Consider the following 20,663-nt stretch of genomic DNA (forward strand, 5'->3'; position numbering starts at 1 on the left):
TTACCTGCGTGCATCTCTCACTTCAACGCGGACGAAACGTCGAAAGCACGACGCATATACGAAACTACCTGCACTACGCGCACTCTGCAAGTATCGCGGATCACCTTGAAGGTGAGACCCGCGCGGGCGCGCACTTTGGCCACGGCGCAGATCGCTTTCAAGATACGGCGCCCGCATGGCCGCGCCGTAAACAGCAGCCGCCGCTAAATGTAGACAAGCTTCATTGTGGAAGAACAAAAGAACCCTAGGTGTCCCGACATGTGGCAGCTGCATATTGCATGTAGCTGGACCTGGTTTCAAGCAGGCTATAGGTGGCTATTTGTCACCGTCACGTATCGAACGTGATTCCAATAAATCATCATCATCATCATCAACATAACATTAATATTGTCGTAGCATACCACGGGTCTTGGGGTGCGATATGAGCACCGCGTAGCCTCGATACCCGTGTTTACACTTTGGCACACTTTATGGCGCATCCTCTCAAGCTACGAACCGCTGCTGAAGAAGAAAGCGAATCGTAGAATCGCAGCACGCACGCGGCTACAACCAAACAACATCAGGCTCAGCAGACGGGTGTGCAGAGAGCATCACAAACCGTAGCTCACCTTCAACGCTAGACGGACAGTTCATATCGCTCTCACTAAAGCAACGCTAACGGACTTCGCCGCCAAGACCCTCTAGCGCGTACTGCTGAAAATGGAGCTTCTATGGAGCCGATCCTCCAGCTTACGCTGTGACTTTCTTGAGTGTACCACGCAGGCTTGTTACTTTTTTTAATGGATGTACTCAATACGGGAACAGATCAGACCAAGGCAGTAAAATTGAGCGCCAGAGGTGTTTAATGCGAAACCTAACGTAATGCGTAGTCAAAACACACAAAGATCGACTCCCGGCAGTCAGCGCATAAAGTTCTTGCGCCAAGCCCAGCGGAATCGCGCTAACTGTGCGAGTGGCAGGACGAGGATAGTAACCCCGTAGGTGGTCACCACCGCGTAGCCCCAGAGGTGCAGTGCCCGCATGGGTGTCCAGAGCACGGCGTAGTCGAAAGTAGCCTCCCCGCCCACCGGCTTATTGAAAAGGGCGATGCCGTAGCCCGTGTGGTACGCGACGCGGCTCGAACAGGGCGGCACCACCAGCTCGAGAAAGTCCTCCCGTGACAACAGGTAGCGCTCCAGCTGGCCCTGCTCGGCATTCACCATGCTCGCGAAATCGGTCGGGTTGCGCCTGCACGAAAAACAAGCACGCACTTCAACTCAAAGCACGCACTTCGGGAAGGGGGCAAGGGGAGCACTTGTCCCCACCCCCACTGTCACAAGGGGAGGGAGGCAAATGACACACAGTGCCCACTTTTGAAAGCGGCCACTGGCATTTTCGGCTCTACGCTGAAAACTCAATTGAAACTACAGCTGAAGCTAAATTTTCTTTCTCAGTAGAGTGACCACATAACTAATGCTTTCCTTTAATACGTACATCCCTGCTTTGGCAACAACGATTGTCTTTTGTGCCTTCTCGGGACGCCCTGTAGCGTGCAACGTGCGGGATTCACCATACACGCTTGCGCTGCGGGTAATACCTGGCGCTGCGCAGTACCCGCCCTAACAAGCTGCCAGCATGAGCAACTTGCATCATGCGCAGTTTTTTGAGACCACTATATCCGTATTCCATGACGCAATGAGACTGTTACATTTAATCTGCGAGTGAGGGGGAAGTCCGGATAAAGTAATACAATCAGCCGCGCCCAACGACTGGTGTGCCTTACGGCATGAAATCGTTGCATCATCAAAAGTAAGAATTATTTAATCTATGTCCGTTGCAGCGTTGCAGTCTCAGTATCTTATCACCATCAGAAATCTAAAAAAGCCTCTTACAGGTATAACTGCCCAATTTCATAGTGTAATCACGACTTATCGTAAATATGCTCGTGAAAATGACTTTATTTGAACACAGCCATTTCAATGCCAACACTGACTTAAATTTATCTAAAGAGATGTGTCACTTGTGACTGACGATTTCATATTCAGGCTGTTTCTAAATAAGAGTTAAACTATTACTTTTATCCCGTCAGGAGCAAATATAGCAGATATTTGGCATATTAAAAAAATGAGGGCCACTTTTGGTGATGTGACGAGCATTGATTTTTGGTGACGGCCACTTTTTGGTGACTCAACAGTCTGGCTTTGTTATCGACTTAAATTTATGACTCGACGCGGGCTTTCAGGTCGACGCAGTATTTCTGAATTTTTCAAAGGCTTTTGATGGGGTGCCTCACCATAGACTTCTACTGAAATTAGCACAGCTTAACATCCATCCTAATGTGCTCGCCTGGATTAAGTACTGTTTATCATAAAAAACTCAGTTCACTTCTGTTAAAAATTCTAACTCATCTTCTGCTCATGTGACATCTGGTGTACCCCAAGGAAGCGTACTCAGTCCTCTACTGTTGCTAATCTATATTAATGATTTGCCTGACTGTGGAAGGGCCACAGTTGGACCCTTTGCTGATGATTGCGTAATTTACCGTAACATTACCATGACACTGACCGCTTATCCCTAAAAACTGACTTCCATGCAGTAAGCACATAGTACTCATTCTGGTTAATGACGCTTCACGTTTCTAAAACAAAAAATGTGTCTTTCATTCGTCGTACACCTCGTATTCTAGCCTTACATCCGTGATAGCCCCACTACTGTACAACTAACAACTTATAAGTACCTTGGGGTGCACCTACAGTGTGACTTAACATGGCATCACCATATCGACCTCACCCTTGCATCTGCTAACCGCTCACTTGGTCTACTTCGACGTTACCTCAAACATGCTCCTATCCACGGAAAAAAGCTTGCTCATGCTACTCTAATACGCCCTAAAATTGAATATGCCTCGTCTATTTGGGACCCCGATCGGGCCTGCGTTATTTCTAACACCCGCCGTGGTTGCTCAGTGGCTATGGTGTTGGGCTGCTGAGCACGAGGTCGCGGGATCGAATCTCGGCCTCGGCGGCATTTCGATGGGGACGAAAACACCCGTGCATTTAGATTTAGGTGCACGTTAAAGAACCCCAAGTGGTCGAAATTTCCGGAGTCCTCCACTACGGCGTGCCTCATAATCAGGAAGTGGTTTTGGCACGTAAAACCCCACAATTTACTTTTTTTATTTCTAACATCGGATTCTTGCAGTGCCGTGCTGTTCGTTTTATTTTTTCAGACTGCTCATCCTCGGCAAGCGTCTCAGAACTAAAACAGCGTGCCCAACTGGAAGACCTATCGTATCACCGTAAACTTGCTCGTTTAACACTTTTCCGTAACCTTTATCACCATCCATATCTTAAGAGGAAGCTTTAGCTCGGGCCCAACTCCGACGCGGCCTATTCAAACACATGTAAAAACGCAAAAACGTTTTTCTGAGATAACCCCTGGACCTATTTTAATGAAATTTGTTGCATTTGAGAGAAAAGGTTAAATTCTAGTGACTGTTTGAAGTGGAATTTTGATTTGGGGCTTGAATTTTGTTAAAACGAATATTCAGACGTTTGAAAAAAATAGAAGCACGAAGTTTACAAACTAATAGCTCTGCATCAAGAACAGATGTCGCGATTCTGTAAACGGCATCCATTAGACCAATCAAAGCGGACAAATTTGTTATGTCAGTTTACATCTTACGTGAATTTGTTACGTTGTTTACGAGGGTTCTGCAAAAGTTGTAATTACACATTTCCCCATTTTTCGAGGTTCATGTGTAACATATCAATTTTGTCCGCTTTAGATGTGCTATCAGGTACAATTCACAGAATTGCGATATCATTTTTTCTTGCTTAGTTACGGAGTTGTAAACTTGATTGTTGCGTTTTCTGAAAATTTGCGATTTTTGCCAAATGTTTATCAAAAATTGACGACCTAAATCGAAAATTCGAAACCAACAGTCACTAGATTTTAAGTTTTTCTTTTAAATGCAGCAAACCCCGTCAAATTTGGTGCAGTGGTTGCCTAGAAAAACGAATTCTCCTTTTACATGTATTTAGATAGGAGCACCCGAGCTAAAGCTTCCTCTTAACGACGATTTCTTTCAGTCACCCCATGCCATCTTTCAATGGCGTGATCACTCTTTCAAAGTTAAACGCGTAAAATGCCATTCATCCTCTCGTGCCAACTCATTCATTGGTCGCACGACCATTCAGTGTAACAATTTGCCATCACACATTGCCACAGAAACTGACACAAAAAAATTCCAAGATTTACTGCGCTGTGATGGCAATGTGTAATAATATTTTCTTAATTGTTCTTTTTTTCATCGATTCCTTTCGTATTATGCTTTACGTTTTCATTGCTGTTTTTTTATTATTGTTCTATGTATTGTCGTTGTTTTTTCTAATATGTTCTAATATTAATGAGTGTATCGCCCCCCCCCCCTATGCAATACCCTCCCCGTGAAGGCCTTTAGGGGTAAGATGAATAAAAATAAATGAACATGTGTAACGCTATATTTTTCTTTCTTTGCGTACTTAATGCTAAAGCTGTGTAACTAAGACGGCCAGCACATGACTTGGGCCAGATTCAAATTACGCTAAAACAAGCTGGGCCTGCTCGCTTTTAGTTTTGTAGGGCTACTGACTACGCTCTCAATTCAGCAGAGTTTCTCTTTCGTGCGGGCAGTCGCAAGCTGTCTGCAAGACAGGTCTAGCAGCGCCGGCTCCGCACCTGGTGGTCCGAATGAGGGCAGAAGCCAGCTCGTGGGCCGAAAAGATGACGTCGGGGCTGGCCAGGGTCACGGTCCAGTTGAGGCGCACGTCGAGCAGCGGGATGACCGGCGCGTGCGACAGCATCACCCGCACCGAGCCCGGGCGCACGTCTCGCGCCGGCGCGTCCCGGGCCAGCTGCTCGAAGACCAGCGAGTCGACGGGGAACAGCTCGAAGCCGTCGGCCAGCAGGTGAGGCCTGGCGGCGCCGAACTCGCGGCGGAAGGCGCGCACCAGCGACACCGTGTGCGGGTCATCCGGCTCGGTGCCCAAGTCCCGTTCGCCGGGCAGCACCACCGACACGCTGCAAGGACGCTCTGTTTTAGCGCGGCGCCTCGAATTGTGGGCGATTCCGTCACGTGCTGAAAGAATGGAATCCTCGAGCAGACCATGGGTCTGGTGGCAGGTCGGCAGTGCAGATTTTGTTGAGCGCCAAATGTTAAACGTGGCAATGAGCTAGTCACATTTCGCAACAAATGAAATCCGAGGATACCTAAGCACTTCTTATGAGTTGTGAATGCGAAAGCATTAATGTCCAATTGAACGTCACTGACCGGTCCTTCGCGTTATGAACTCCTGGGGGCAAACAAGCGCGCTGGGACGATTAGCCAATTCACGCATCCTACGTAGCACAAGGCCAATGCACTTCGATCCATGACGTCATGCTACTTCACCCGACCAACGTATGATCTCCAGAGTAAGCCGCGGTCACTGCTTTCATCGCGCCCGGCCTGGAAATGGAAATTTCGCTCCAAGCAGCATGATGTCATAAAGCAGAGTGCACAGGCCTTTTATCTCGGAGGCGCTGGTTTAGCCCACCGGGCAAAACAGTCGGCTTCCGAGCGTGGGTTCGTAGGTTGGAAACTAACTACCAGCAACGTTATACCTTTCGAAATGCTTCTGTTTTTTATACATACATACATACATACATACATACATACATACATACATACATACATACATACATACATACATACATACATACATACATACATACATACATACATACATACATACATACATACATACATACATACATACATACATACATACATACATACATACATACATACATACATACATACATACATACATACATACATACATACATACATACATACATACATACATACATACATACATACATACATACATACATACATACATACATACATACATACAGCGATTACCGAGGCAATGTTAGAGTGAAGGCGAGAGCGTGCGCGGAAAAGGAACGCGCTGATAACACAGGCTCGTGAGGGTGACGAGGCGTAGCGGCGATGCCCTCTACCCTCGCGCAACACCTGGCGCGCCAGGGCCCCAGCAGGTGTGACCTTTCGCCAGCTCTGCTCCGTGGAGGCGCGCGCGTGTCGTGGCGTCGCAACCAATGGAACTTGAGGAGCCGTTTCGCTGCCAGACGCCTGCTTTTTCGCTCAATGGGCCATTTGATGCTTTCGCGTCAATAAACGTCATCTCCTCAATATGTAGCTAGGTGCAGCGCTTGTTGTATATCCTGTTCTATGTGTGGTGTCTGCTCTTCGCGCCTTAAAAAATATCGCATCGTAAATGATTGCGAGGCTTTCAATATGAATTGGGGAATTTATTCCCGGAACTGCACAGTTGCTTATGACGGCCGCCCTAGTGAACGGCTCCGAATTCATTTGCGTAACCTGGGATTCTGTAACGCGCACCTAAAGGCACATGTGGTGACGTGGAGTAGAGACCGAACATCAGCTTTCTATGCTCAAGGCCCGAGTGCCAGTAGGGCTATACTGGTACAGATGCAAGCAAATTAGGAAGGCACACTAAGCTTCAGCAAGCCCCTTCCTTACAAGAAGAATAATTAGCTTTGCTGGTGCCGTATTTAGCCGATACCTTCCTCATTTTTTGCAATTAACCACGTGTCGCAGTGGTTGTGGAGCGCCTGATCAAGGCTGTGGCCAGACCTGCGAATGCGTCGTGCAAGTGCCTCTTGCGTGTATTCGCGGACCTCTTTCAGGCTCGAAAAAACACTTTCATGTAACACGCATTGAGAAACAGAAAGCTGAATCGGCAGTTTTTCATATTGCGCTACAATTTCTCATTGTCACTTTTCCTCTAACTACAATATTTGAGAAGTTCATTAATTAATTATGACTAATTATGTAAGTAGGCGGAATGCAGAACATAATCTGAGTACCTCCAAGCGACGGAAAGCAACATTACTTTGGTTCGGTCCAGCTACGTGGTATATGCATATTTTTAAGTTTTGTGCATGATAGTTGAGACCATCACCAGAAGCACCAGAATTCTATGCTGACCTGTAGACTACCCAAAGCAGCTGCGCAACCTTCAGGCTCTGTCTATGACTAGCGATGAAAATTAAAATTTGTAGGCATAACGTAAAGGCACAGGAAGAGAGCAGTGTGGATCAGAAAGCATGTGGAGATCGCCGATATTCTAGTTGACATTAACAGGGAAAAATGGAGCTGGGCAAGGCCATGTAATGCGTAGGTCAGATAACCGGTGGACCATTAGAATTACAAAGTGGGCGCCAAGCTGAAGGAAGCGCAGTCGAGAGAGAGAGCAAATAGTAAAGGAAAGGTAGGGATGTTAACCAGGACTGAGCCCGATTGGCTACCCTACACTGGGGAAAGGTTAAAGGGAAAAGCGCAGTCGAGGACAGTAAAAAAACTAGGTGGGGTGATAAAATTAGGAAATTTCAGGCGCAGGTTGGAATGAGCTAGCTGAAGACACGGGTAATTGAACATCGCTGGGAGAGGCATTCGGTCCCACAGTGGTCATAAAAACAAAGAAGGTAAAGAGGCTGGTGATGATGGAAGCACAGAACGAGAGCTTTTTTTTTTTAGTCATTTCGCCCCACAGCCGCCATGGCCGCGAATCGAAACCGCGGCCTCGTGCTCATAATCAGAGCAACACAGCGGCTGAGGCGCCGCGCCGGCTATAGGTTCTAATATAGATGTTTGCCTCTCTTTTCATTTCTCACCATCAAGGTGTCATAACACGTCATTAACACAGTCCAATCTTGCACAGCGCACAAACTACCAAAAACAACAGAAAGAGGAGGGGACAAACGCTCGTGAAACCGCTCAAATGTTATTTAGAATGACACGCGTAATTGTGTATCGTTATCCGGTGAGCGTATTTCACCGGCTAACGAACGTTGAAAGTTACCGCTCAGCGCAAGAGGCGCCTATAATTGGGTATCGCTAGTTTCCCGAATGTTATCGCTGGTTCTATCTGTTCGTCTGTTTTCGCCGAACCCAGTGCAACTATATTCCATGCGCCACGCGAGCAGCTGCAATGACGCTGGAATCACCGACGAATCACGTATCGACAGTCGACGCGCTTGACCCGATCAGATGCTCGACGATGGCAGACTTCGCTCGCCGCTATCGTTGTGCTTCAGTGTTACTTGTTTTGTTGCGCACAAGTTCGCCCAATAAAGGGTTAAATGCATATCTCACAGTGTTTTGACACTGCGTCGCTCTTCACCGTCACTACGACGTGGCAAGGTTATGTAAACATTGAAAAGGAATTATGCGGATCACGTATATGATAGACGTCACGCAATCCAGAACAATCAATATAAGCAATCGTTTGATAAAGAAACTTGATTTACCAACAAACTTGTCTTTACTCTCGATGATGTTTTACACCACTGCCAATTTCACGTGTCTGCTCTACGCGGTGCTTCATAAAGACCAAGGTATCCGCAAACAAAGGCACGCAGCCGCAATCATGGCAATGGCTATGGCAATGTGCGAAAAGGCAGCTGCTTTTGATACACGTCATTTAAATTATTCATTTTGAACGTTCATGTAGTCTGTATCACTTCTAAATAAAATTTAGAAGAGCAGCGCTTGTCCCGTCTTTTTGTTGCCTCTGATAGCTTCTGCGCTGTGCAACAACTGATCATTTTCAAATCGCCCACTTTTATATACTCCGTTGCAGACATGAGGTACACCGCTGTGAAAGCTACGCTAGTAGTTCGGTTACGGACTGCTTGGAAACTTATCACTCCTCGCGTTCTTTCCATACGTCGGCACAGGCCAACGGTGCTTGTTCGCCATAGCCCAACGTCTCCTGGATAGCGCGAGGCCGGAGCACTTGCATTCGTGACGTCATGCCACCTTGCCCGACTGCCATAGAATCTAATGGGGACGCTCCCAAGTCAGCCACGGTGATTCTGACGTCACCGCTTTCGTCACGCCGGGCTTGGAAATGGAAATCTCGGTCCAAGTAGCATGATGTCATAAAACAGAATGAACAGGCCTGCTATCTAGCAGGCGCTGGCTAGCCTGGACGTAAGGCTGCCGCTACAGGATGAAAATGAAAAACGCCCGAAAAGAAAAACACCTAAACGCACATTAATCTAAAACACCGAATTAGCAGCAGTATGCGGGTTTATGTTTCTAAGGATCAATTTTTTTTTTCGAACACTGAGCCTATATATAAAGTGAAGTTTCGCACAACAGCGGTGGGAAACATTAGGGGTGTGACTCGAGACTTCTGAATAAATAATCGAATGGTGTCTTATCCGATTCGGTCTTCGAATCGAACAGCGACTATTTGCAAGGGCAATATTTCGCATATTTTAAAACGTCAACTGCGCCTAAGTAAACATAAAATTGGAGCAAAAGTACGGTAAATTTTCCCCCCCGTAGCCACAGTATAGGCATAAGACACCGAAGCACTTATGAGTTGTGAATGCGGCAGCATTTTGTCCACTGAATGCCGCTGAGCGGTGCTTCGAGTTTTCCGCGGCGAATAATGTTTTCGAGTTTTGCTGCAGGGTACGTTATCGAGTCATGCAGATCCGCTGCTGTTTCACTGCATCGGATTGAAGCATTTGCCCTTCGCCTTTCTGTCCTGAACGCTCACTGCGTTCCTCGGGGCTCGTCGCCACCGCTCCGTGTTGTGGAGCCAACAGACGCTCGCGTTCTGATAACGATAGTAATCTAAAGAAAATGGCGCTTGATTCTGCAACCCCTCAGGGAGCAGTGCGAAGCGCCGTCAGGGAAAAAGGAGTGGGTAGTGGATAGAGAAAGTGGGAGGGTGAGGCCCCACTATGTGCGACAGGTGGCAGTCCTCATGTCCACCGTGGAGGACGCCAAGGCCGGCGGGGACCTCGTGATGCTCTTGCTGATCGACGTACATGTGCCCTACAGCAGACGGCAGCCTCTCTCCTTCAAGAGAGACTTGGGGACCACCTTCACATCTTCGTCGATGGATCCGTGATACCGGATACTGGCTCATCCACAGCAGACTGCGTTGCACCGGCCCTACGAAAGAGCAAGCTGTGCCGTCTCCCGGGGCACGCAAGTTCTACCGCAGCAGAGTTAGCAGGACTCCACCTTGCTGTGGACCTACTTGCAGAGGAGCTACCAGCGACCCCGGAAGCCATCTTCTGCGACTCCAAGGCGGCGATGTTCTGCCTGCAGAACCCTGACTGGGCTAGCCTTGGGGTAGCGCTACTCTCCTCAAGACTGACGGCCCTTCAGGACGCAGGATGCTCAGTATCTTTGCATTGGCTACCGGCACACGTGGGAATCCCGGGCAATGAAGAGGCGGACACTCTGGCCTAAAGTGCCCACCACTCAAGCGTACCCCTCAGCCCTGCTGTAACGGCCGCAGATTTGAGGCACAGGCTGCGCCGGCTCATCATCACCTGCCACCCGGACAAACGGGTATCCCTGGGCCGGCCTCCACGGCCTCTTCCACAGCACGGCCTCCTACGAAGGGATGCCTCGTTGCTGCTCCGACTGCGAGTTGGCTGCTACTGGACGGCAGCCCGCCGGCACCGCCTTGGGAAAGCCACCTCGCCTGTGCCTCCTGTGGTGAACCAGAAACTCTGGAACACCTCCTGCTGGCCTGCCCTGCTCACCTGCAGCACCGCGGTCGACTTCTGCAAGAGTTCCACTGCCTGGGGCTCCCATGTTCACGACAGGAAGATATCCTCTTCCCCTGTCGTAATCAGCTACCAGCCTTCCTAAGTGCCGTCGAGTACCTCGACTCGTCGGGGCTCTCGGCGAGACTATAGGACATTTCTACAAAGACGGATGGCCACACCACCTCTGGCTTCCTGATCGGCCACTACTTCGCTTTCATCTCTACGACCCTCTACCTTTCTCCCTCCTACCCTCTCTCTCTTTTAACCCCATCCCCTCCACCCTGCTGGGGCTGAGCCGTGCTCCCGCATGGGTTGCAGAAAATAGCGCTAGCCTTTTCTCCTTCCCCTCAAGAACCACTTCTCTCTGGCAGTCCTCGGCAAAGGAGTCGCGTTCCCAGCCCCGCTTCGCTGCATATGGACAATGTTCTGTGTGGCTCTCCCTATCCGCTCCGTCGAGGCGCGCTTGTGACGTAGCGTCGCGGCGATGCCTTCTCCCCTCGCGCAGCAGCCGACGCGCGATGACAGGCCTGTGTTCCGATTCACCCACTCTGCGCCCTCGAGGCGCGCTCCTGACGTGGCGGCGCAGCCAATGGGAATTAAGGCGCCGTTTCGCTGCTACAGATGCCGCCGGCTACCTCGTTCAATGGGCCATTTGACGATTTCGCATCAAAACAGGAGAGCTTGCGTAGTGCAGCAGGCTGTGTCACTTAGGTAGCCATGCCTTACAGGCCCTACAGCGATCATTCGCACTTTCTGAAGAGCCCTGTGGATGCGGAGAAATTGCTTGTTTGCGCCTAATGCTCCATTTATGCTTTTAATAAACAGCGCTTCATAAAGTATTGTGCAATGACAGAAACTTGCCAACCTTAAGGATACTGGGCTGTGACCATCGTGTTAATTGTGATAATGGCTATTCATTATTCTAAAACTATTCCAGAGGTATTCGATATTCCATTCGATTCGCTTCTGGCACCATTCGATTCCTACCTGATTCGGTCTTAAAATCACTATTCGCTCGTCCCTAAAAAAGATCGAACTCTTCCAAAGTGCGAACGCAGCCGCTGCGAGAGCGTCTCTTTAACCTAGACGGCGTTGCAGTTGATGTCTGAAACGAAGTGCACAATTCGCCCAGCGCGTGCCGGTCGGCGTCGCCGCTCACGTGGACTCGTTGAGCGGCCCGAAGAGATCCCAGAAGCGCCGCCTCAGCGCCTCCGTCTCGCCGGGCAGCGCCGGCGGCTCGGCGAACAGATCGCCCAGGAAGGCGACCGCGTGCGGCTGCACGTGCTCCAGCGCGGCTCGGAAGGTGCGCCGCACGAACCGCTCGTCGTCCCACGCCAACAGCGACTCGAACGCGCCCGGCGAGCGGGACAGCCGCGAGTCCGCCACCAGCAGCAGCCGCAACTGCACGCAGCCGCCGTGAGGGCCTGGAAACTCTGCGAGACTCGCCGGTCGGCCGCAAATGTTCCAGTGCCACAACATCGAGGGTACCCTGAAGGGAAATGCTGACTCACACCTTCATGACTGTACCTTGTTTTTGCCTTCGTTCTTATGTCTCCGCTAATTTTTACGTTACTTGCAGTTCTACCCACTCTTGCTATAGCCATAATATAATTCTACAGCATAAATAAATAAATACAACAAATTTCAATCGAGACAGGCGTTCTGTATGCTGAGAAATTATGTTCTCTACAGGGGTAAAGCTTCCCTTTAAACCAACATTTTTGCACTGCAATGTTGACAATTGGGCGAGTTGGGGATTGAACGTTTTAGTGTGTGAAGCCTCGCACAGTACGGACGACAAAAAAAATAGAGCTGCTTGTTCGTCTATTCTCTGTGCCGTGCGCACTGTGCACTGCTTCCCACTTGCGGCGTCGCTGTCCGGCCGTTCCTCTATAGCTCTGTGATAGCAGTCTCCTTTGTGCCACCGATGTCATCAATTAAAGGCTGAACAAAAAAAACAGCCCCTCAGCCCTTCCTCAACCTGTAGGCTGTTTTACAGGGCGCGATTGGGGCGAAAGAAATCGTTCCGCCGCGCACGTCGCAGGGCGATTTTCACTGACAGCTTTCACATGCGTCTGCGGCAGCGCGATTTCCGTCGCAGCGATGCGCAAGGTTGCCCCGTGCTCACGAAGCACCCATGCCTGCATCGTTTAAACAACATGCAAACTAGCCAAATATTCAAATTTTCTTATTATTATTCGGTATTTTAATAGGTACACCATTTTTTAACATTTAAAAGCGTTGAGACTTTACGACAGCTTGCACATGCGGTGACCGAGACACTGCACAACACCGCAAGAATGAGCGTGTGGCTTGTGCGGCGTCGGTGTGGTGGTTCCGTTTAGTACACTCTAGTTTCGTTGTTACTATGGAAGCCACAACTTTTTTCCTGGATGAGTACTTGCTTCTACAGAAGGACAAGCTACAGTTGAGTGTGCATGTATAAGCAGCTAGCACAATTTGTAGCAGTGAAGAGGTTGACGATGGTGGCGATCGAGTGCGTACGTACCTTATGTCGAAGCGGCGTCCTTCTCCCGACCTAGGTAGCGTGCAGCTTCTCCTTTTAAACGAATTGTGTAAGCGGAAGTGTTGTATACTGATATCGCGTGTCACACTGCATTTAAATAATAATCGCTTATCGGCCACGCAAGTAGCAGTCGGCAGATCACATGTTCATCACCCTATAAAAAGGGCACAGCATCAATAAACGTTGTCTGTTCCACCCTGGCGTCCGGCTGATACACCACAGGAAGAAAAAACATTTTTATGCGACTCCTAAGCCGCAGGCGCTGGTGGGTACGCCCTATTAAAACAACTAAAACTGGCGCCGACATTGCTCCGCAGAGCCACCACCACGCGGTAAAACAGGAAAGCGCCTATTTTGACGGCGCTTTGTTTCGTCACACATTGCGCCTCCCACATCGCGCAGATCGCTGCGACTCAGCGACGGCCCAGGTACCCCAGGTGGTCGAAATTTCCGGAGTCCTCCACTACGTCGTGCCTCTGAATCAGAAAGTGGTTTTGGCACGTAAAACCCCATAATTTAATTTTTTTTTCAGTGACGGCGCGACCAACTTGTCGGAATCCAGTCGCAGATAGTCGACGACGTCGCGGCGGTCGCTGAGCAACGAAATTCGCTGTGTCGCTGACGGAAAATCGCGCCATGTGAAACAGTCTTGTCGCGTAACTACGGAAAACTGACGCTACAACTTCACAAAAGAATCCACGTATAGCGTCAGCGCTAAGAGCAGTATTTATTTATTTATTTATTTATTTATTTATTTATTTATTTATTTATTTATTTATTTATTTATTTATTCATTCATTCATTCATTCATTTATTTAAACCACTCTCAAATCTCGGAAGTGTTAAAAAGAGGAGTGTTAAAGAAAAAACACATATGCACGCAAGTTAACAAAAAGCATGGTATACAGCAAATTTGAAATTCTTACAATCTGGGATGCGAGCGGTGGAACCAAGAAGGCGGTTTCATCTGAAGCTTTCTTGTGGATGAAAGATGTGTTAAACGAGCTCGTATGGCAAGCAGGCACTTGTACCCGTACCTTAAAGCAGTGGCCTGACCTTGATTAACTGTAGGTAGGGGGAGAAAAATGGTCTCCTTCAAAAGAGGTTGTAAAGATAAATTTTATGAAACAGGCCGAGGCGCGAACACCTATGAAGCATTAAACGATCGAGAAGGTTTGAACTAGTCTTTATTGAAATATAGTTGAGCTATATCAATATCATTAACAGCAGCAGGCAACTTCAAGTCGACTGTGCGATGAAGCCTACTTCCAGTGATGTCTGTTTTTTTTTTTTTCCTGTGTCAGCTGAGTTCCATTCTATGCTGTCAAATTTCCTGAACGCATCACATCACCTGACCCCATGCGTCAATCACATTTCGTTTCCCGCCACTACGAACACATTCTATAACCGACCACCGCTTGCTTGCTCTACGCGCCTCAGCTTCTTGTCTCTAGCAGAATATAAGGTACGCCTAAATTATGCTTGCTAATCCGTGCCGCTTTCTTGCTGTCCTCTAAATAATGCACCATACCGCAAAATTGGAGCGGTCCTTTTGGTTCGCTAGAATACTGTATATTAACTAGGGATATTACAGCCAATTAAGAATGCTGCAACGGACATAAACCTTTAACAGATAAAGACGAACTCAACTAAGAAATGTTTCATCACAGTAGAAAGCCCACATATACATGAGCCACATGGAGTACATGCACCCGCCTATTAGCTTTTGCTACTGTAGCCCTATTTTCCTCCCGTGATCAGGGTCGCATGTGAATGTATGTGACCTAGATAAAAGCCCTTGATAAATAAATCAATATCCCAAATAAACCTAGATATACCTAGATAAATAGCCCAAGAAGTAAGTCCTACTTCGACAATTGTTTGTAAGCGACTTGCGATGAGGAAGAAGTCGGGCGAAGGCGGTGGCAAGAATAAAACCACACAAAATACAAAATATAAAAGAGGAAGTACTAAATCTACGGTTCTCCCAATCGAATGGTTTCGGCCCAATGCGTATGCTTTCTGCATTGTGCGAAGCTGTGTAAATTTTAACGCTGTAACGTTAAGGGTCCGTCTCGCAGAAAATTTGGTCTCGGCGGCGTTGTCCGTTAGAGAAAAATCATCCCGAACCACGCATCTCTAAACACGCAGGCCCTTCGGGGTGGCACAGAGGCGTTACCGAACTAACTGAATTTCTCAAATTAAGATGCGTCGGAAAATTCGTAAAGTACGACTTGCACCTAACCTACAGACATGATAGCGTCGAAATGTAATTTGAATGTACGAGAAAGGATAATTCTGTTGCGCGGAAAAACTAGAAAGCAGACCCCTTTCCCTGCTGCCGTTTGGGGTACAGCGGCCGTAGACGCTAGGTGTGTATCCTAGGGAAACCTAGTTAGTGTGTCGTTGTCTTTAGCTTAATGAAGTGTGTTCGAGGTTAGTAATTATGAATATCATAATTATGAACAAAAATTAAGTTAATTTGAGATGCTTCCGAGCCAATTGCGTCTAAGCGTGTAAGCGTGGTGGTTTTAAGCCAGTGCGAGGCAGTAACGTCAATGGCGTCCTCGTAGCAAAGCTGCCGTAGCGGTACAGCTTTGATTATCTACTGAAGACGGTCACATTTGCGTACACAGCACGATAAGATGTTACTGGGAGTGTTACTGGAGCTTTAAAACGAGATAAAGTTGTTGCACGTGTTTTACATGGGTGTCTAAAAATGACACATTCATTTATTTTATAAACATGCCAGGTAGACGGAATACAACTCTCTCGACTAGGCTGACAGTGTACGCAGTCGTAGTCTATGTGCAGCGTCTGCATTGTTAGCTACTGAAAAGCGGCTTATAATGCACGACATTCTGATTCACAAATTCGTGCCAGTTAGCGCTCATCTGTTCTTCGTGAACAGAAAGCTAAGCTTTGCAACTGTATACCAGGTGTTACATACAAACTCGCCCAACGCGTGGACGGTAACCAAAGGAGCACTTATGAACTTAAACATTCTGCAGATCTAACGCACATTTTAGAATTACGTGAAGCGAAGCTGTCGTAAAGCGTTTAATTAAACGCTTTACTAACGGTGATGCGTTCAATATTGTCTAAATTCGTCCTATGCAACGTGTAATCTCATGGGATGTTTATGTTTATGCACCACAAAGGTACCACTTTACTGCCGTGCCATTTTTAAGCCTATGCACTGCATCGCTCACAAGCTACGCCAAAATATAAACTCCAAATCAGATAGATGCACAATGTAAGAAGTATTGGAGCCATGTTACAAGGACGAAGGTAATATATGATGCTTGTCAAAGAATCGTGATGGCATTCGTATGCGCAGAAAAGTAAGACACGTGTAGAGTAACATGTAGGTCATTCACTACCTTTTGTGTCACAGTCGGGCATACCCCTTCTGAAGGATCGGCCAACAACGGGCGCACCCTCAGAGGCACATGCAGAATGTCAAAATAAAATAAAATAAAATTCACTCAGGAACTCCTCTGGGAGTTGTCTAAGAACGCGTAGGCGTTCTGCCACTTGCTCATCTCCACGCAGCCCGGTATCGTTATCAATGTTATGGATGGATGGAATAACTTTAATGAAAGGTGCTGTGAGCTACGGGGCGCAAGGCCCCATGGAGCGGGCTACTCCCACGTTGGGACCGGGAGTTGTAACTCCCTGGCCGCATCGTGGGCTCGCTGGACGGCCCAGAGCTGCTCCGCCAGGTCCGTGCTGCGTTATGCTTCTTGTAGCCTGGCGGAGTCTTGATTCTTGTTTGCGTGGGTTCGACTACACGGCCAGAGCAAGTGATATACGTCTAGTGTGCTATGGCAAGTTTCGCACTATGATGTTGTGTATAGGTCAGGCATGTAGTGATGTAGTCTCTTGTGCATGTGCTACGTGTTTTTTTTTTTAAGCATTCTGAACGTGAGGGCTTGAGGCCTGGTGAGATTGCGAGGTGTTGTGTATATTCTGTGGTCTAGATAAAAATGGCTTGCGATCTCGTTATAGTGGAGGGAGGGTCCCGATTCTCGCTGGGATGGTCATGACCGGAATAGGTGGCAGCGCGGAGGGTTAGGTCTCGCGCGCTCCTGTCAGCCATCTCATTGAGGTTGGGAGGGGCATCCTCGATCTCTCCGAGGTGTGCCGGGAACCAGCCGATAGTGTGATGCTGCAGTGGGGCCGATCTATTGAATATTTGCAGTGCTTGGCTTATGAAACTCGATCCGACCAGTATAAACGACAGCGCTGCGGCGACACCAACAGCTGCAGACTGCGGCGCACGGTGAATTAATCACGCAAGCAAGCTGCTGCAGGTAGCGGCGCAAGGTGCGCTGATGACGTTCCGATCATTATCAGCTGTTATTGCTCTTCAGTGGCTTATCCATCCACGTCGAACCATTATAAGCCATGATCACCCGTACTCCGGCGGCAGCTGTGCGTTGTGTTCTCGCCGCTTAGGCGCCTGCGTACGTTGGGGCCGCGCGGCTCCTATCTGGAAAGCGATCTGCGATGGGGACCCAGTGCGCCGAGTGGTGATAGCTTCGTGCGTGCTCTGTTCTCGCCGTTCGCGTTGAAGCGAGGCGCGTGCGCCCTATCTTGAAAGAGATCTAGTCTTACGTGACGTACGGGTCGTTTTCCTCCTTATGTATGTAGGTATTACGTATTTTTCCGTTACGCAAAACAGAGGTGCGCATATACTAGGTCAGCATACAATGCACAAGCATGTATTGTATTGTAGCAGACAGCAAAATTCTTACCATTGAGCTAAATCAACCCATTCGCTGGTACTTTATTCGGTGCACGTATAAACTTTGTATATATCGCAATATATATTCGCCGATATACCGAACGACCCAACAGCAACCAGCAACCAGGCAGCCATGCTAATCCCGCGAAAGTAGAAAAGAAAGCTTCGCTTTAAGATGGTTCAACTTTTGCAGCATGTTTTGGAACATATCGTTAACATTCTTGGTCGGCCAATCGAGAAGTGCGCTTGAAGGCGGATATTTGTTGGAGGGAGAATATTTAGGTAGCGTTTGTTGCTTCACTGGGTAATTCTTTTAGGGAACCGAGTTTACCTCTCGCACATCTGTAGCGATGGTTACGTCTGAAGCTCGTTATATTAGTGCTGATGCATAGGGTGTGTTTTCTTTTTTGGCAGCACAAAATTTTTTAAAGCTGCTTTTAGCAGATAGCACAATTCTAACCCTTGAGCTAATTTACTCAATGAAGCGACCATTCTAGGAGAAATAATAATGCTCCACTGACTGATTAACATAATTGTACGAATTACCATAATAATTACTTTCCGGCACATATTTCAATCAACGGATAGCAAGCGAGTGAGTTTGCAAGGCATATCGATTTCCAAGGATGGCCCAGTTTTCCATATGTGCTCCGTGAATGTTGAGGTAAAAATGCATTATTGTTTAACTTCTTTAAGAAAAACAAAAGCAACCAGAACACTGTTACATTTCGTCGGACACTTTGAAAGTTATTGTCTAGTCCTGAGCGTTTGTTCCAAGTGAATATGTCTTACCTACTCACTAGCTACAATTAGAAGAGTGAAATGTGTGCCTTAAAATAATTAATTTCAAAAATAATTGGCGTAATTAGGTTAGCTTCTCAATTAATCATTTTGATTGCTAACGACCGCCTCATAGAATATCTTAGCTCAGTGATTGGAGTTGTGCTATCAGCGACGGGCATTCTGTGTTTCTTTTTTTTTTTGGTGGAACTGAAATAGAAAAGCCCTTGGTATGATTACAGGAGCAGCAGAACCCAGCAGCCTCGGTCGGCAAAGGTTTGCCCTGCAGCTATTTGTTTCTCTGCACGTATTGGGGCACCCACCTTCGAGAAAGAGACCGTACACCCAAGAGGTGGCGAGATGTGGCGGAAGCGAGTATACGCACGACGCGACTGTGCCGTCACGCGGCATTTGCAGAAAACTCCGAAAGTACCCTGTTTTGTTTGGTTAGGTTAGGTCAGGTCAGGTTATGATAGGTTGCCCACCTCGCTACAGCCACTGCCAAAGCAAAGCCAGACAAAGCGTCGAACTGTGTCCGAACGAGCAATTAGAGAGGGTGAGAGGGTTACCCGAGGGTACTTTCAGAGTTTTCTGCAAATACCGCTAGCGCGGCGCAGTCGCGTCGTGCGTGTTAGTGCGTGTACTCGCTTCCACGAGACCCCACGACGTCGTGCGTGCACGGTCGGTCTTTTCGCGAGGCAAGAAAGTATTAGCGGCGAGTGGTCGTCGTACCTGGCTCGGTTTGTGGAAAATCTCGGGCCAGTTCTGCCAGGGGCTGTACACGTACACGGCGTAGTCGAAAATGAACGCGTACGCCAGCAAGGCACCCAGTGAGGCTCGCAGGCGCCCCTTGGTCAGCTGCATCGTTTCTCGGCGATCCCGATCGTCCGCCTCGGTGGCAACGGGCAAACCCTGCGCGTGGCTCACGTGTGCCAGACCTCTTTCGGCGAAGAAGGTCGCAATGATGATGAATACGCGCTCATTCTTTTTGCGAAGAAAACGAAAATTATACCGACATTTGATGTCCGAACCAATGCAGCAATCAATACCACACTTGAGGCGCGCTCGATATGCATAATCGGAACAAGCCGGTGACGTAATCATCCTTCCAAAATTCTGATAGGTAAGATATATGTATAATTTAGTTAAGAAAAACCATGACCCATTCCACTCTGGGAAGGTTGACGACCAGCGAAGCTGTTTGGCACACGACACAGCGGTTACACAATCTTGAACAAAGGTACGAACACATTTATTTCCTAATCGGTGATCATCGTGACAACAGATACGCACGCACATTCTCGTATCTTCCCTGTTATTAGATGCGTAAGTATTTGTAAGCCTACCCAACGAGAAATTTGTCCGACACCAATGAATGGCTCACGGCAAGCAAAAAAATATATATTATCTGCCTTTTATTGCCTGAACACATGTGTAAAGTCTGCCCGACTCTTGGCCAATCCCCGTGAATGGGTATGCGCCAAACACATCAAGGTCATCATCATCATCGTCATCATTATCTACCTATGGGTATACTGGTCTTGAAAATGGTGCCCATTGATAACTAATCTACTGAAAATGCATATCCAAGTGATGAGACGTATAAACTTTTCCACACAGTGAAGCGATTTTGCATCAAATTCGAGGGCTGGGTATTTGCGCGCGCAGATTTGTTGAGGGACAGGAAAAATCCACGGAACCCTAGCCATAAGCAGCGTCGCTGTAAAAGGCAAATACGCTAGCTTGAACTTCCAAGGAATAACCTTCCACTTGCAAAGACAAAGAAAAGAGGAGAAAGGCAAATAAAAGAAAATTGGAGTTCAGCCCGAAAGGCGAAGCACCGATTGCTATAGCAAATTACTAGATAGCTGTACGAAGTAAGGATAGTAGTTTTATCGGCTGTATAAACTTGTAGACCATCGCTTACTAACTAAATTAACAACGATAGAATGTGTAAGCGTGACTTAACGAGGACGT

General features: G+C 47.9%; 1 protein-coding gene across 1 annotated transcript; it reads right to left on the bottom strand.

Annotated features, from left to right (window-relative positions):
* Window positions 1-824: 824 nt before the first annotated feature.
* On the bottom strand, window positions 825-19,710 carry LOC135917312 (uncharacterized). Its single transcript, XM_065450881.1, has 4 exons — window positions 19,419-19,710; window positions 11,789-12,030; window positions 4,699-5,040; window positions 825-1,227 (listed from the first exon to the last, which is right to left on the bottom strand). Exons 1-4 carry the CDS (start codon window positions 19,548-19,550, stop codon window positions 900-902), a joined length of 1,044 nt encoding a protein of 347 aa, XP_065306953.1. The 5' UTR covers window positions 19,551-19,710; the 3' UTR covers window positions 825-899.
* Window positions 19,711-20,663: the final 953 nt, after the last annotated feature.

Source organism: Dermacentor albipictus, chromosome 4 (assembly GCF_038994185.2).
Source record: "Dermacentor albipictus isolate Rhodes 1998 colony chromosome 4, USDA_Dalb.pri_finalv2, whole genome shotgun sequence".
In the NCBI taxonomy this organism is placed as follows: domain Eukaryota; kingdom Metazoa; phylum Arthropoda; class Arachnida; order Ixodida; family Ixodidae; genus Dermacentor; species Dermacentor albipictus.